The 19,121-nt window shown below is 34.3% G+C and overlaps 1 protein-coding gene across 3 annotated transcripts in view; it reads left to right on the top strand.

Annotated features, from left to right (window-relative positions):
• Nucleotides 1-19,121, top strand: part of BRD10 (bromodomain containing 10) — a 106,577-nt gene that overhangs the window by 69,324 nt on the left and 18,132 nt on the right. For 2 of the 3 annotated variants that reach the window (XM_081236219.1, XM_081236221.1), the window contains one exon: nucleotides 11,722-11,811. The exons of the other annotated variant lie outside the window; for it this stretch is intronic. In XM_081236219.1, coding sequence (XP_081092345.1) covers nucleotides 11,722-11,811 — 90 coding nt within the window. The remainder of the gene's footprint in view (nucleotides 1-11,721; nucleotides 11,812-19,121) is intronic. 3 annotated transcript variants of the gene reach the window in all.

The following is a 19,121-nucleotide window of genomic DNA, read 5'->3' on the forward strand; positions in this document are numbered from 1 at the left end:
GCTGCTTCCCACTAGCTATCTATTTTACATTTGATAGTGTGTATATGTCCATGCCACTCTCTCACTTCTTCCCAGCTTACCCTTCCCACTCCCCATGTCCTCAAGTCCATTCTCTACTTCTGTGACTTTATTCCTGTCCTGGCCCTAGGTTCTTCAGAACCATTTTTTTTCTTTTGGATTCCATATATATGTGTTAGCATACAGTATTTGTTTTTCTCTTTCTGACTTAGTGCACTCTGTATGACAGACTCTAGGTCAATCCACCTCATTACAAATAACTCAATTTCGTTTCCTTTTATGGCTGAGTAATATTCCATTGTATATATGTGCCACATCTCCTTTATCCATTCATGTGTGGATGGACACTTAGGTTGCTTCCATGTCCTGGCTGTTGTAAATAGAGCTGCAATGAACATTGTTGTACATGACTCTTTGAATTATGGTTTCCAGGGTATATGCCCAGTAGTGGGATTGCTGGGTCATATGGTACTTCTATTTTTAGTTTTTTAAGGAACCTCCATACTGTTCTCCATAGTGACTGTATCAATTTACATCCCCACCAACAGTGCAAGACGTTTCCCTTTACTCCACACCCTCTCCAGCAGTTGTTTGTAGATTTTTTGGTGATGGCCATTCTGACTGGTGTGAGGTGATACCTCATTGTAGTTTTGATTTGCACTTCTCTAATGATTAGTGATGTTGAGCATCCTTTCATATGTTTGTTGGCAATCTGTATATCTTCTTTGGAGGAATGTCTGTTTAGGTCTTCTGCCCATTTTTGGATTGGGTTGTTTGTTTTTTGATATTAAGCTGCATGAGCTGCTTGTATATTTTGGAGATTAATCCTTTGTCAGTTGCTTCATTTGCAAATATTTTCAACCATTCTGAGGGTTGTCTTTTTGTCTTGTTTATGTTTTCCTCTGCTGTGCAAAAGCTTTTAAGTTTCATTAGGTCCCATTTGTTTCTTGTTGTTTTTATTTCCATTTCCCTAAGAGGTGGGTCAGAAAGGATCTTTTTTTATATAATTTTTTTTACTTTATTGGAGTATAATTGCTTCACAATGGTGTGTTAGTTTCTGCTTTATAACAAAGTGAATCAGTTGTACATATACATCTGTTCCCATATCCCTTCCCTCTTGCGTCTCCCTCCCTCCCACACTCGCTATCCCACCCCTCCAGGCGGTCACAACGCACCGATCTGATCTCCCTGTGCTATGCGGCTGCTTCCCACTAGCTATCTACCTTACATTTGGTAGTGTATATATGTCCATGCCTCTCTCGCTTTGTCACAGCGTACCCTTCCCCCTCCCCATATCCTCAAGTCCACTCTCAGGTAGGTCTGTGTCTTTATTCCTGTTTTACCCCTAGGTTCTTCATGACATTTTTTTTTTTACTTAAATTCCATATATATGTGTTAGCATACGGTATTTGTCTTTCTCTTTCTGACTTCACTCTGTATGACAGACTCTAGGTCCATCCACCTCATTACAAATAGCTCAATTTCGTTTCTTTTTATGGCTGAGTATATTCCATTGTATATATGTGCCATGTCTTCTTTATCCATTCATCCGATGATGGACACTTAGGTTGTTTCCATCTCCGGGCTATTGTAAATAGAGCTGCAATGAACATTTTGGTACATGACTCTTTTTGAATTATGGTTTTCTCAGGGTATATTCCCCGTAGTGGGATTGCTGGGTCATATGGTAGTTCTATTTGTAGTTTTTTAAGGAACCTCTATATTGTTCTCCATAGTGGCTGTACCAGTTCACATTCCCACCAGCAGTGCAAGAGTGTTCCCTTTTCTCCACACCCTCTCCAGCATTTATGGTTTGTAGATTTTTTGATGATGGCCATTCTGACTGGTGTGAGATGATACCTCATTGTAGTTTTGATTTGCATTTCTCTAATGATTAATGATGTTGAGCATTCTTTCATGTGTTTGTTGCCAGTCTGCATATCTTCTTTGGAGAAATGGCTATTTAGGTCTTCTGCCCATTTTTGGATTGGGTTGTTTGTTTTTTTGTTATTGAGCTGCATGAGCTGCTTATAAATTTGGAGATTAATCCTTTGTCAGTTGCTTCATTGGCAAATATTTTCTCCCTTTCTGAGGGTTGTCTTTTCGTCTTGTTTATGGTTTCCTTTGCTGTGCAAAAGCTTTGAAGTTTCATTAGGTCCCATTTGTTTCTTCTTGTTTTTATTTCCATTTCTCTAGGAGGTGGGTCAAAAAGGATCTTGCTGTGATTTATGCCATAGAGTGTTCTGCCTATGTTGTCCTCTAAGAGTTTGATAGTGTCTGGCCTTAACATTTAGGTCTTTAATCCATTTTGAGCTTATTTTTGTGTATGGTGTTAGGGAGTGATCTAATCTCATACTTTTACATGTCCCTGTCCAGTTTTCCCAGCACCACTTACTGAAGAGGCTGTCTTTTCTCCATTGTATATTCCTGCCTCCTTTATCAAAAATAAGGTGACCATATGTGCATGGATTTATCTCTGGGCTTTCTGTCCTGTTCCATTGATCTATATTTCTGTTTTTGTGTCAGTACCATACTGTCTTGATTACTGTACTTTTGTAGTATCGTCTGAAGTCAGGGAGCCTGATTCCTCCAGCCCCATTTTTCTTTCTCAAGATTGCTTTGGCTATTTGGGGTCTTTTGTGTTTCCATACAAATTGTGAAGTTTTTTGTTTAGTTCTGTGAAAAATGTCAGTGGTAGTTTGATAGGGATTGCATTGAATCTGTATATTGCTTTGGGTAATATAGTCATTTTCACAGTGTTGATTCTTCCAAATCAAAAAATATGGTATATCTCTCCATCTATTTGTATCATCTTTAATTTATTTCATCAGTGTCTTCTAGCCTTCTGCATGCAGGTCTTTTGTCTCCTTAGGTAGGTTTATTACCAGTTATTTTATTCTTTTTGTTGCAGTGGTAAATGGGAGTGTTTCCTTAATTTCTCTTTCCGATTTTTCATCATTAGTATATAGGAATGCAAGAGATTTCTGTGCATTAATTTTGTATACTGGAAAATAAATAAATAGATAAATAAATAACACTTAACTTGCAACAACAACAAAAAAATTTGTATCCTGCTGCTTTACCAAATTCATTGATTAGCTCTAGTAGTTTTCTGGTAGCATCTTTAGGATTTTCTGTGTATAGTATCATGTCATCTGCCAACAGTGACAGCTTTACTTCTTTTCTGATTTGGATTCCTTTTATTTCTTTTTCTTCTCTGATTGCTGTGACTGAAACTTCCAAAACTATGTTGAATAAGAGTGGTGCGAGTGGGCAACCTTCTCTTGTTCCTGATCTTGGGGGAAATGGTTTTAGTTTTTCACCATTGAAAACGATGCTGGCTGTGGGTTTGTCATATATGGCCTTTATTATGTTGAGGGAGGTTCCCTCTGTGCCTACTTTCTGGAGGGTTTTTATCATAAATAGGTGTTGAATTTTGTTGAAAGCTTTCTCTACATCTATTGAGATGATCATATGGTTTTACTCCTTCAATTTGTTAATATGGTTTATCACACTGATTTGCGTATATTGAAGAATCCTTGCATTCCTGGGATAAACCCAACTTGATCATGGTGTATGTTCCTTTTAATGTGCTGTTGTTTTCTGTTTGCTAGTATTTTGTTGAGGATTTTTGCATCTATGTTCATCAGTGATATTGGCCTATAGTTTTCTTTCTTTGTGACATCTTTGTCTGGTTTTGGTATCAGGGTGATGGTGGCCTTGTAGAATGAGTTTGGGAGTGTTCCTCCCTCTGCTATATTTTGGAAGAGTTTGAGAAGGATAGGTGTTAGCTCTTCTCTAAATGTTTGATAGAATTTGCCTGTGAAGCCATCTGGTCCTGGGCTTTTGTTTGTTGTAAGATTTTTAATCACAGTCTCAATTTCAGTGCTTGTGATTGGTCTGCTTATATTTTCTATTTCTTCCTGGTTCAGTCTCAGAAGGTTGTGCTTTTCTAAGAATTTGTCCATTTTTTCCATGTTGTCCATTTTATTGGCATATAGTTGCTTGTAGTAATCTCTCATGATCCTTTGTATTTCTGCAGTGTCAGTTGTTACGTCTCCTTTTTCATTTCCCATTCTGTTGATTTCAGTCTTCTTCCTTTTTTTCTTGATGAGTCTGGCTAGTGGTTTATTAATTTTGTTTATCTTCTCAAAGAACCAGCTTTTAGTTTTATTGATCTTTGCTATCGTTTCCTTCATTTCTTTTTCATTTATTTCTGATCTGATCTTTATGGTTTCTTTCCTTCTGCTAACTTGGGGGGGTTTTTGTTCTTCTTTCTCTTATTGCTTTAGGTGGAAGTTTAGGATGTTTATTTGATATTTTTCTTGTTTCTTGTGGGCGGATTGTATCACTATAAACTTCCCTCTTAGGACTGCTTTTGCTGCATCCCATAGGTTTTGGGTCATTGTGTTTTCATTGTCATTTGTTTCTAGGTATTTTTTGATTTCCTCATGGATTTCTTCAGTGATCTCTTGGTTATTTAGTAGTGTATTGTTTAGCCTCCATGTGTTTTTATTTTTTATAGATTTTTTCCTGTAATTGATATCTAGTCTCATAGCATTGTGGTCGGAAAAGATACTTGATACGATTTCAATTTTCTTAAATTTAGCAAGCCTTGATTTGTGACCCAAGATATGATCTATCCTGGAGAATGTTCCATGAGCACTTGAAAAGAAAGTGTAATCTGCTCTTTTTGGATGGAATATCCTATAGATATCAGTTAAGTCCATCTTGTTTAATGTATTGTTTAAAGCTTGTGTTTCCGTATTTATTTTCATTTTGGATGATCTGTCCATTGGTGAAAGTGGGGTGTTAGAGTCCCCTGCTATGATTGTGTTACTGTCAATTTCCTCATTTATGGCTGTTAGCATTGCCTTATGTATTGAGGTACTCCTATGTTGGGTGCATAAATATTTACAATTATTATATCTTCTTCTTGGATTGATCCCTTGATCATTCTGTAGTGTCCTTCTTTGTCTCTTGTAATAGTCTTTATTTTACAGTCTATTTTGTCTGATATGAGACTTGCTACTCCAGCTTTCTTTTGATTTCCATTTGCATGGAATATCTTTTACATCCCCTCACATTTAGTCTGTATGTGTCCCTAGGTCTGAAGTGGGTCTCTTGTAGACAGCATATATACAGGTCTTGTTTTTATATCCGTTCAGCCAGTCTATGTCTGTTGGTGGGAGCATTAATCTATTTACATTTAAAGTAGTTATCGATATGTATGTTCCTCTTCCAATTTTCTTAATTGTTTTGGGTTTTTATTGTAGGTCTCTTCCTTCTCTTGTGTTTCCTCCCTAGAGAAGTTCCTTTAGCATTTGTTGTAAAGCTGGTTTGGTGATGCTGAATTCTCTTAGCTTTTGCTTGATTGTAAAGGTTTTAATTTCTCCATCAAATCTGAATGAGATCCTTGCTGGGTAGAGTAATCTTGGTTGTAGGTTTTTCCCTTTCATCACTTTAAATATGTCCTGCCGCTTGCTCTGGTTTGCAGAGTTTCTGCTGGAAGATCTGCTGTTAACCTCATGGGGATTCGCTTGTATGTTAATTATTACTTTTCCCTTGCTGCTTTTAATATTTTTTCTTTGTATTTAATTTTTGATAGTTTGATTAATACGTGTCTTGGAGTGTTTCTTCTTTCATTTATCCTGTATGTGACCCTCTGTGCTTCTTGGACTTTATTGACTACTTCCTTTCCTATATTGGAGGAGTTTTCCACTATAATCTCTTCAAATATTTTCTCAGTCCCTTTCTTTTTCTCTTCTTTTGGGACCCCTATCATTCGAATGTTTGTGCATTTAATGTTGTCCCAGAGGTCTCTGAGACTGTCCTCAATTCTTTCATTCTTTTTTCTTTATTCTGCTCTGTGGTAGTTATTTCCACTATTTTATCTTCCAGGTCACTTATCTGTTCTTCTGCATAAGTTATTCTGCTATTGATTCCTTCTAGAGAATTCTTAATTTCATTTATTGTGTTGTTCATCATTGTTTGTTTGCTCTTTAGTTCTTCTAGGTCCCTGTGAAACGTTTCCTGTATTTTCTCCATTCTATTTCCAAGATTTTGGATCATCTTTATTATCATTACTCTGAATTCTTTTTCAGGTAGACTGCCTATTTCTTCTTCATTTGTTTGGTCGGGTGGGTTTTTACCTTGCTGCTTCATCTGCTCTGTGTTTCTCTGTCTTCTCGTTTTGCTTAACTTACTGTGTTTGGGGTCTCCTTTTCGCAGGCTGCAGCTTTGTAGTCCCCGTTGTTTTTGGTGTCTGTCCCCAGTGGCTAAGGTTGGTTCAGTGGTTTATGTAGGCTTTGTGGTGGAGGGGACTAGTGCCTGTGTTCTGTTGGATGAGGCTGGATCTTGTCTTTCTGGTGGGCAGGACCGCATCTGGTGGTGTGTTTTGGGTTGTCTGTGACCTTATTATGATTTTAGGCAGCCTCTCTGCTAATGGGTAGGGTTGTGTTCCTGTCTTGCTAGTTGTTTGGCATAGGGTGTACAGCACTGTAGCTTGCTGGTTGTTGAGTGGAGCTAGGTCTTAGCATTGAGATGGAGATCTCTGGAAGCACTTTTGCCATTTGATATTACATGGAGCTGGAAGGTCTCTGGTGGACCAGTGTCCTGAACTTGGCTCTCCCACCTCAGAGTCACAGGCCTGACACCTGGCTGGAGCACCAAGACCCTGTCAGCCACACGGCTTAGAAGAAAAGGGAGAAAAAGGAAAAGAAAGAAAGAAAAATAATAATAAAATAAAATAAAGTTATTAAAATTTAAAAAAATTATTAAAAATTAAAAATTAAAAAGTCATACAAAAAAGAGAGAGCAACCAAACCAATAAACAAATCCACCAATGATAACAAGTGCTAAAAACTATACTAAAAAAAAAAAAAAAGGACAGACAGAACCCTAGGACAAATGGTAAAAAAGTAAAAGCAAAGCTATACAGACAAAATCACACAAAAGCATACACATACACACTCACAGAAAGAGACAAAGGATAAAAAATATATATATCTTTTGGGAAGTCAGGTCTTCTGCCAGCATTTAGTAGGTGTTCTGTAGGATTTGTTCCATATGTAGATGTATTTCTGATGTATTTGTGGGGAGGAAGGTGATCTCCACGTCTTACTCCTCTGCCATCTTGAAGGTCCCAGAAAGTATTCTTAAAGCTTAGTTTGTCAAGTCTCAATAAGATAAGTCTTTAAAATAATTTAGAAGCCTTAGTTACCATGACTCTGCTTTTTGTTGGTAATCAAAATCTTTCATGTCATGTGTTCTTGTTCCTATTCCATATGTGTGATTTATTCGAAATGTTCCTTTGCAGAGGAAATCCACAATCCAGCTGTTGACTAAGACTTACATAGTAGTATTATTTTTAAACATAAGCATAAACTCACTGATCCAACATACCTCTGAAAAAACTATTTCTCCATTTAACCAATGGAGAAACTAAGGGATATGAAATAAAGTACTACCTTCAATGTGAGAAATTGGGACCAAAAGTAAAATTAGAGTTTAACTGCTTCACTGAGTTAAGGACCTTTTAATTGTATTGTTATTTTGAATTGCTACCTTTTTTCTTTAAAAATATTTTTCTTTACACATCCTTATCCTTCTCATTTGTTCTTCATTCATGTGAAATGTATCCTAATAAAATGAGTATTTTCAACTTCAGCTTTTTGTTTCACTTTTAACATCATGGGGTTTTACTTTCCCCTTAAAATTTTTTCCATTTTTATATATAGTACATTGAGAGAAACATCAGGTTTTAATCATATAGTGGTATAAAAATGTTTTAACTTGTTAATCAGACTTACTTGTCATGTCACACATGATATCTTCATTTGCAGGTTTTGAAGTAGTCAGTATTGCTGATATGATGATCATAGAAGTGAGAAGGAATTTTCCTGTCCTCATAGTTTTAACAGATGTCAATATAATTTTATTTTAAATATAATATAGATTTTGAATTTGCACCATGCATTTATTGTTTTACTTATAATTTTTTAAAGAAATTATTGGAGTGTTTTATTAGAATGGTAGTAAATGTGATCCACTTTATTTGGACCTATTCATTTTGACTTTGAATTGTTTTCCTTTTGCTTTTTAATGTAATTTACTATATTCTTTTACTTTTGTATGCTACCTTACTTGTGTCCTTTTTGGAGCCAATAAAGTAAATACCTCTCAAACCTATTGAGTTTATACCCAAAGGGCATAATATCTAGCTTGAAGTAGTGATAAAATAAGAAATAATTTACTTTGTAATTTTTCTGAGATGTGGTCATGGAGTTCTTTCAATCTCTATAGGACCTCCCCTCCCCCACTGTATACACATACTTCTGCTCCTTGAGTTGGAGAGAGGGCCCTTTAATATTTACCATTTAATAGAAATGAAAGCTTAGGTATAAATTAATTCCTAAAACTATAATACATGTTCAATTATTGTTAGTTTTTTTGTTTTATTTTGTTTAGAGGGAACCCTTAAAGAATATGATCTAGTAGGAGGAGGAGGAGTCCTAGGTTCCATGGTTTTCTCTATGAGTGTCATCTTAGGTTACCTTATCTCTGTTAATTTTAACTAGCTTGTATATGAATTGGAGATACACCTTTTTAGCCTTTGCCAAGGTTTGGACCAAATCACATGTTTTGGGCAGTTCCTTTCAGCTCTAAGATTTATGATTTTGTGACTCATGGGTTGCATCAAGTGAAAGGTTAATTTGAGGGAAAGTGTGACATCCTTGAAGAGGTTCTTCCTGGGGGATAAAACTCTTCTTCTAACCTCTGCAGTATGACTGAAAACCTTCTCTTATGAATGTTGGCAGTGTGACCCAACTGTAATCCAAGCTCCTATGGAGCTTTCCTTTTCACCCCTGGAGGCACCAAGCCTTAGATATTTTTTTCAAATTTAAGGTAATGAGAAGGGGGTCTTAATAAGCTGTTTTGCTTTGTTCAAATAATGCATCTGTTCTCCTTATTGAGATGAACATTTCTTATTGGATTGATTGTATTTTTAAAAGCACCATTTGAAAATGAATTGAGTTTAAAGGCCACACATATGCCACACTCTATTCCTTACTTTGTAGAGAGAAGGAATAGAGTGTATATATGACAGAATTGGCATAAATCAAATTATTTTTCCCTTGATATCAGTAATAAAATTAGAATTATGTTCCCATACAAGAATTTTCTAATAACTTGACTGTATATTTTGGGTATATATATTAAGTATTACATATATATGTAGAGAGAGGTATATATTAGTATATAAAGAGAGTATAAATTGTCTTGTAGATATTAAGTTATTTTAAGATAACTTCAAAGTAAATGTTGCTAAAAATATTTTGACCCTCAAATTCAGCAAAATTTATGTTTGAGTCATGTCATTTAAGAAACATTTGTCTTATCTTTGTGCATTTAATTCACTATTCCATCCCCTGTTTGGAAATTCATCTTTTTGAGTTTTCATACTCATTTAGCTCCATACTACCAGCATGTTTCCGTAGCCATGCAGATTTGTAATTCATAATCATTTAGTACATTGTTGCTTAAAAATGTCATCTTCAGACCATACCTGGGAACTTGTTAGAAATGCAGAATCCTATGTCCTGCTTCAGACCTACTAAATCAAAAACCTCCTTTTAACAAGATTCCCAGGTGATTAAGGTTTGAGAAGCACTGATGTAGTACAGCTTACTTATAGCTCTTAAGCTGTGGAAATCATTCCTGATTTGACTTCAGAACTGTGGTATCTGTTCCCTTAAAACGGAGTATAAATAATTGCTTGCTAATTAAAAGATCTTAAATTTTTTAGGATGCGGTCAGGTGTAGGGGTATATGTTTTCACTGTTACCATAAGTTTCTACAACATACATGCAAAATGTACCCTTACTCCATGTGTAATGAGACAGCTGAGATGCAAGTGAAAATTCCTTTGAGCTTTGCCATATGTGCAAATGAGAAATCCATGGTGTTCTATTGACTAATACATCAAGTTCAGTGAAAAGGGTGTAACCATCTGCAAGCTCTGTGGCAAGTTTGACATGGTAGTTATAATAGCAGATTATACAATGGGAAGTTTAGTTCCCATTGAGTACTTTCTAGAAACCTGGTGTAGAGCCAACGTGCTTCTGAAGCTTTACTGATAGAAGTTGAAGACATTATCTAGTTCTAGAGGCACTTATATAATTAGCTAGTGCACTGCTTAACCATCAGCATTTCTTCCATAATTCTAGATTTGGCAAATGGAAATGCATAGTGTGTAATAAATATCAGCTGCACTGTCCTACTACATCATCGCATACTGTTTTCTACTCTGAAATTATTTAATTTGGGTTACTTAAATACATATTTTCCCTGCTTTGTCAGTTCTGTGAGTTTGAAATTATGTAGATGTTTCTAACAATTGTTAATACTAAGTATAATTTATATTATCTGTGATAACTTTTTCTTTGTCTATTAGGTTGAACCATGTTGCCATTTTTGTAGAACAAAGGCATATCAGCAATTTCATATGGTTCAACTTAATGATAAAGAAAGTGTCAGTGCTCCTAGTCTCTCATTTTTGTCACACAGTCATGAGGAATGATCTTGTTGTAACCTACTTTTGCTTTTGTTGTTTTTGTTTGTTTTCTTTTAAAAGAAAATATACCTTTTAGGAAAATAACACCCTTACAAGAAATTAATGAATGTAAGAAACATGGGACTGATAAAAATTTAATGATGAATTAGTAGCTTTATAAGTATAGTGGGGTTTTTTTCATTATCACACAGTATAAACATTACAAGATTTTCATTAATCTAAAACTTTTCCTCTACATGTGGTTGCAATTCTCTTTTAGAAATCTTCTATTTCTTTTTCTTTTTATATTTTTAAAATATAAGCTTAAATTATTTTAGAAAAAAATAAAATGTATCGAACAAATTGGAAAAATTCAGTATAATTTTACAAGAACTAAAATGTAGTTACTAATATTTTTGTTATTGTTGCTGACACTTCACTGTTTAAATCTTTAGTAATTAAGCCAAACTAGTTTGATTATTAATTAATAACTAAAGACCAAGTGTTTTGGCCATTTGCCAGCATTTCCAAGGTGAAATTAAATGAGCCACACAATTATGAAAGGAAATAGATGCTATCTCTGGAGATGGTTTTATTAAGGACTACTAAGAAGATCATATTAAGAATGTATACTTAATTTTATTAACTTCTTTGAATATATTCATGTAGTTGAAGTCCCTCTTTATTAGCAATCCCAACAGCAGTAATGCAATTTGTTAAATTGTATAGTTAGCAACCAAAGCAAAGGTAAAATGATAGTTCTCCAGGGGTACATTTATTCACCTGCTAGGAGACTGCTTGATGAAGCATTTCTTAAAGGTGATTCAGTAACCTGTGAAATCTAGGGTGAGTTTCCAGATCTTTGTCATTCTGGGCTGAAAGTTAAGAATGTTAAAAAAAAAAAAAAAAAAAAAAAGTACCTGGATTATAAAGCAAACTGAAAGGTGGGGATGTGGGGTGAAAGCCTGAAGTTCATACATCATAACAAGTAAATACCTTTTAAAATATAAACTGTGGAGCTTTCTTTGCATTTTGCTGTTACAAAGACAAATAATTGTGAATTCAGTGTGTTAAAACAACTTCTGTTACCACATTTTGGGTGTTTTATATTATGTGTTATCAAGCTGTGTTTTTGTGTTTTATTTTAGCTTATTTGCACTAATCTTGATGAACTCAGGGAATTAATCACAAAAATCGAGAATGAACTCAAAGATCTGGAAAACAGTAGAAAAAAATCGGTAGGTGTTGATCCAAAAGTTCTATCTATTATTGTCAGCATTAAAATTTATTCCTGCTTTTTCCTAAAGCCTTTTTAAACCTTGTTGTCCTGAGTTACATAAAAATTTGCAATGAAAAATAAACATTGTTTCCTTTATTTCTCCTATGTGGTCTAGTTTTCATTTTTAATACACAAAAATGGTGCTGGGGCAAGTAAATTAATTTTGTTTGCCTGGTTTATATCAGGTATAGTTTTAGATATTTCCCAGTATACTGGTTGGTTATTTTCTGACTGGTAGTTTTTTGGGTAGTGCTTACCTTATTATATATTATAATAATATAATTATTCTTAATTAATAATTATATGCTTTTAATGGAAGTTTATTGCTTAGTAACATAAAATTTCAATTAGCTCTGACATAAATAACGTATGTAAATTGTTTAATCTTGCCCCAGATGTTTTTGATACATGCTTAACAATATGTCTTTTTTAAGAACCTTTATCAGCTGAAGGTCTTTTTTTAACTTTCACTATACTAAATTCACAATTAATCTTTACCTTCACTTTTTACTGTTCTTGAGAGACTAGAGTATAAGGGGCATTATTTTTATTCACTCAACACTTGGTAAAACATTTATGTTATTTATTAAATCAGTAATACCCATTTAACTGACATTTATAATTGTGTTATAGACTTGAAACACAATTACATACCAATAAATAAATGGAGAAGGCTTTAAGCATTGAAAAAATCAATCACCATTTTAAAAAATCCCTTTGTTTTATGCCTTAGGAACGTCATGAAACCATTTTTAGGTCTTTGCTCAGAACCTGTTAATCTAGAATGATGTATGATAATAAGGTTAGTGATACAGCAAGCTTCACTCATATCAGCAGATTTGTTAAAGTCATTTTATATGCTGTTCAGAAAGAACATATTGGTAACATTCTGAAGGAAGGAAATTAAAGTACCATAAAAGTACAACCTTCTGAGGTCGTTTAATACAGAGGTAAAACAGCCTTAAGCATTTTGGAAGTCACTCATATGATACCCCTGAAAGTATAGCTATAATCTAAGAGATGGGATAATGTTCATACTGATAGCCATCAATTAAGAAGAACACATGTTCAATACACATTGTGTACAATATATAATCTGAGAATGCAGAAAACTGTATATTTTACAATTATTTCCATTAAAAATGGTTTGAATCCTTATTAGACTGTGAGGGGTTTTTTGCTTTGTTTTGAGTATATCAGCAATCTCTTCATATGGAATGAACCCCAAGTGTTGTTTTAAAACTTATCTCTGTGATGTATTTCTCAAACTATATTAAAATATTTTTTCTCAGCCAAAAGTGTTTTTTAATATATTTTATATGTATGCTCATAAAGGACTGATTCTATTCTTTAATAGGAAAGAATAGTCTTTTAATCAGGGTTTTATTTATAGTTTTTTTGCAGAAGCCATTTAGTCCATACTTCATGACTCTAAACAGAATTCTGTTAAGTAAATTTGCTAATTGGTTTTTATTAGCTGCAGTTAGACAATAACATATGCATTTTAATTTGTTCCCATATTATGAATTAGGGTTTTCTTCTTAATGGATAGTTTTAAACATAATTGGCTTATATACTTATTTATAGTATGTATTGTAAGAGAAAAAGACTTTTGCAAGCATCCTTGAGTTTTTCTGTAAAGCCATCCACCTCACTTCCATTGGTGGTATGAGGTATAAACATATTGCCTTCCTTCACAGGAACAAGTACCAGAGTAAAAGAAAACATAAAATACAAATATTTGACTCTATAGTCCTTGGGGACATGTTTATCAGAAAATTTTAGGTTATGTATGGGTTTTAACTGATTAGATTTTATGTCTCTAAATTTTTAACTTGTCCATGACCCTTGATATTTGCATATTAGTTTTAAAATATGTTTTCTACTCTTCAAGAAATAGAAATTCTTGGAACTGAACTTAGTGGGGATAATGTTATTGAGATTACCAGTATAGAGGCCACTTTCCCCTTAAATTACCTGACTAAAAAACTGTTTTCATGAACAACTTATCTCAATCAATGAAATGGCCACACAGCATAAAGGAAATAATAGTAGAAGTTTGCATCTCAGTGCCATTCCTTATTTTTTTTACAAAAGCTGATACTGAGTGTGATAAAATTTTTTTGTAATAGTTCACTTTATTGAATTTTTATGTTAGTATTAGAGAATACCAGTTTATTTGTTTGTCATCATTTGGGAATAAGGGGTTCCACTTAACTGAATTTTCTAGGAAGCTGAAACCTAAACCTTCAGTACTAAAATTCTTCCTTTAATCATTTAATGAAAAAATTTCCCTGCCTCCTTTATACTGAACATAATTTAACACTTTTTTGATGACTCAGGGATCATTATGAATATCCATAATTGTGCTGATACCCTAAAAATCTATTGATCTCAGTTACTCTAAACATTCACCAATAGGCCTTTAGATTATTTATTTTGAAGGTTTTTGTCTGCTTGTTTTTTGGCTTTTGTTCTGTCTCTTCATTGTCAGCCTGTCATTTCTTATGTGTGTCCATGTACTCACCCTAGCTGATATACTGTCAGTTACAAAGCAAGTATCCGTATTAGTAGGATTAGGCTCATAGTAAGGACCTGAGGAATTTTATTAATGAAATATATGAACTTGGTAATAGTGATAACCATTTTGCTTATTCCTTGCCTGGTGAGCTTCCTTCACTATTGCCAGACAAATGAAATATTAATATTGACCTTCATGAGAGGATATCACTGTGAAAAATAGTGTTTAGAGTCAAAACAATTCTATTGGGTGGGCCAAAAAGTGCCTTCGTTTTTTTAAGTAAAAATAAAAGACACATTTTTCATTTTCACCAAGAACTTTATTGAACAGCGTATTCACCCTTTTGTTCCACTACCTTTTGCCATTTTTCAGGCAACTTCATATTTCCGAAAAACTTTTTATCTTTTTGAGCAAAGAACTGTTCCAGGTGCCTTTTACAGTCTTCCAGGGAATTGAAATTTTTTCCATTAATAGAATTTCTTAAAGACCGAAATAAATGGAAATCAAAAGGTGCAATGTCTGGTGAATACGGCAGATGAATTAGAACTTCCCAGCCAAGCTGTAACAGTTTTGCCTGGTCATCAAAGAAACATGCAGTCCTGCGTTATCCTGATGGAAGATTATGCATTTTCTGTTGACTAATTTTGGATGCTTTTCAGCGAGTGCTGCTTTCACTTGGTGTGATTGGGAGCAGTACTTGTTGGAGTTAATTGTTTGGCTTTCCAGAATGAGTTCATAATAGAGGACTCCCTTCCAATCCCGCTATATACACAACATCACCTTCTTTGGATGAAGACTGGCCTTTGGTGTGGTTGGCGGTGGTTCATTTTGCTTGCCCCACGATCTCTTCCATTCCACTTTATTGTACAGTATCCACTTTTCATCGCAGGTCACAATGTGTTTTAAAAACGGAACATTTTCATTACATTTCAGTAGAGAATCGCATGTAGAAATATGGTCAAGAAGGTTTCTTGCTTAACTTATGTGGAACCCAAACATCAAAACAATTCGCATAACCAAGCTGATGCAAATGATTTTCAACGCTTGATTTGGATATTTTAAGTATGTCAGCTATTTCCTGCGTGGTATAATGTTGATTGTTCTCAATTATTGTTTCAATTTGATCGCTATCAACTTCAGCTGGTCTACCTGACTATGAAGCATCGTCCAGTGAGAAATCTCCAGCACGAAACTTTGCAAACCACTTTTGACACGTTCATCAGTCACAGCACCTTCTCCATACACTGCACAAATCTTTTTGTGCGTTTCAGTTGCATTTTTACCTTTCTTGAAATAATAAAGCATAATATGCTGAAAATGTTGCTTTTTTCTTCCATCTTCAATATTAAAATGGCTGTCTTGGGCTTCCCTGGTGGCGCAGTGGTTGAGAGTCCGCCTGCCGATGCAGGGGACACGGGTTCGTGCCCCGGTCCGGGAAGATCCCACATGCCGCGGAGCGGCTGGGCCCGTGAGCCATGGCCGCTGAGCCTGCGCGTCCGGAGCCTGTGCTCCGCAACGGGAGAGGCCGCAACAGTGAGAGGCCCACGTACCGCAAAAAAAAAAAAAGGCTGTCTTCTTAAAATGCACACTGATATGACAGCTGTCACATATAATCTAACAAAATTGTTTAAAAGGAAGTTAAAAGACAACTAAGTGCCACTAGAGCCATCTTACAGAAAAAATCAAACGAGCCTTTTGGCCCACCCAATATTATTCATCAGCAGCTTTCAGATCTACATGGCTTCAGTAACAAGGAAGGCATATTCCATATAACCATTGGGTTGTCACAAATGCCCTTACTAAAGATAGAAATTACATATATGATAGAGGATTTAATGTGGATTCGTTTAAAAACCTGGCTGCTTTTGGGAGCTCTTCTGCAGGGCCTTTCTAGATAGTTTTTCCTACCAAAGCAACAAGGAAGAATTACTCCATTTCCTCATCCAGGTCAACATTCCATTAAAAAAGGTTTCTTAATCTCTTAGAGGTTTTGCCATTGAGCTACTCATTGTACTGGAAGATTTACAATCTTTTAAAATCTAGATTGTTTACTTATTCTTGCAAGACAACTAATTCTACTTATGATTTATAATGTGAGGAGAGAAAAAATGATTTAATTTTCTGAGTTTGCTTTAGTTCACTTGATCCCATTACTTCATTTAAAGGCTTATTCAAAGAGAACTCAATGTCCTTTACGTCCTCCAGTGCTATACCAGCCATCTGACTGACATAAATACAAGTATGTAGTTTGACAAAATCCTTTCATTTTGTCTATCTCATTATTATTTAGATCATAGGATTTTTTTAGTGCCCTAAAGGAGAAATCATGACATTTTATTGTTTTGTTTTTTTTGTGGTTTTAGTCAAGAGAGAAAAAATGCATTTTGCTTAATTATTTGGAAAGAAGTCTTTTTAATTTAGGAAATTTATTAGTTTTCCAGAAAGATAGAGCTAAGATCTTGATAAATTTGCCTGATCCTATTGTATTTGAAGTTTATTAGACATTTTTGCTGTCTAAATAATCAAACTTGTTAGATTTTTGTCAGGCTAATACAGAAGTGGTTATATTTCTGAATTTCTCATGTGACCCCTTTATTCTTGCATTTGCTTAATTTCCTTATGTTTTATATCATAATTTAGATCTTCAAAGAGGTTTCAGTCTTTTTTCTTTGATAATGAAAAATCAGTATAGAGATAAGGAAAAGGGAACATTTGGCAAAAAAAAAAGTTATAAGAAAAATCTTTTCTGGATTATGAAATGATAAATAATAGTCTTATCAATATAGATAAACTAAAATTTTAAATATAATACCCTGTCTTTCTAGTACACTTTTTAGCAGTTAAGCACCTCAACACTGAGCACGTTTTAAGACAGACTTCAAATATTTCTGTATTTCGTATTCAGTATGTAAGAAAAGCTATAAAACTGCCTGTACTCTTTGATCCTATAATCCTAATTGATACTTAACTTTTATTTTCCCCCATTTTTCACCCTACTCCCCTACCCCCCAAAAAAGTAATTTATACAATAGTGTGTTCAGCAGACTGTCTCTAAAAGTAGAAATTTGGGAAAAGCCCATATGTCCAACAGTAGGGAGATGACTAACCAAGCAATAATATTAACACAGTGGTATATCATATGGCTAGTAAAATAAAATATTTGTAGATCATTGTTACTACATGGAAGTATTCATGAAATGTTAAATTTTTTAAACATCCAAAAAATATATGCATAATAATTATAGTATGTCAAAAGGCATGTTTTTAAGGCATGTTTAAGAGAATTAGAAAGGAATTTCAAGTAATGAATAAAATTAATCTCTTATTATGTTCTTAAAATAATTTAAATTCATAATACAATAATAGCACTTATCTTACCTAACCAAAGGCTGTGCATTAGCTAGATCAAACATTAGAGAAATCAGAAGCTTAGATTAGAGGTAGTGACACCCTAGTTTTTGGTCACAGAGTTTTGTAAAAGCCGGTGGTTGTCAGTGAGTAATGATTCTGCCCACCCCACCCCTGCCCACCGCTGCTATGAGATTTTGGCAATGTCTGAAGACATTTTTGATTCACATAGTTGAAGAGGTGGTACTGGCACTTAATGGATAGAGGCCAGCCGTGCTGCTAAAAATATTCTACATTGTAATGATCCTATGGTGCACCTGACAGCCCCCCACAGCAAATAGTTATCTGTCCTCAGATGTCAGTTGTGCAGAGACTGCAGAACCCTGGCATATGCCTGTTTTTGCTCAGGGCCCTAGTCTCTCATAATAAGTTGCTGCTGCCAGCTTATTATGGGGAGAAAACAAGTTGATGTTTTGACACTTAGGTAGAAATCAATGAAATCATATGCCAGATTCCATGATTGAGACCATTTTATCATATCATATATTTCTAATTAAGACTTGTATTTGATGGAACTTGTGAATGTCAGTATTAACCTTTACCCTTTATGATTCTCTCAGATAGTTAAAAGAATTCTTGACCTTAGCTTCACATCCATCTCAGCTGTCTGCAATCCATTATGATTTATGGCCTCTTCAGTATGGTCACCATTTACCTTTTACCTTCATTATAGGAAATGAAGTTATAAATTGGTTGTATATGTATTTTCTTTGTTCATTTTTAAAAATATGATGGAAAACATTCTTAAAAACTGAAGATATAGTAAGAAATAATACACAGGTAAATGGTAAAATATAGTTAAATTATGTATAAAATTTCACTTATATGAATTTATATGAACCCCTAAATCATAGTTGCATATAGTAAAAGCTTGATATAAGGCAAAGAAATTATTATACATTAATCTTATTTTCTAACACCTGTAACAAAGAAATTTTACTCAATTATAGTGTAGGATTATGGGATTTTTCCCTCTTCTCTCCATATCCCATTTGCTCACAGTGAGGCATCAAATCAAAATTATTTTACAGCCATCTATTTAGAGTAAAAAGTCTATTTTACTACAGTGTAAGTAACTTTAGATACATTCAGTATCCCGAATATGCCCTAATTAACTTACTTAATGACTTTAGTTGTAGATATGGTTGCATCAATATGTAAATTGTCCTTAAATTAGTTTTATTTAAGTTTTTGGCAATTACATCATTGTGTATCTTGTTTTCTTATTCTAGATCTTTTGATATGGTTAACAAAACTGAAAACTAGCTCATCTGTGGGGAGAAAAACACTGTCTTTAAATTGTCATAGTTAAAGCTTTCAAAAAATTAAAATAACCTTTT

Source organism: Mesoplodon bidens (genome assembly GCF_964165515.1).
Source record: "Mesoplodon bidens genome assembly, chromosome: 6".
In the NCBI taxonomy this organism is placed as follows: domain Eukaryota; kingdom Metazoa; phylum Chordata; class Mammalia; order Artiodactyla; family Ziphiidae; genus Mesoplodon; species Mesoplodon bidens.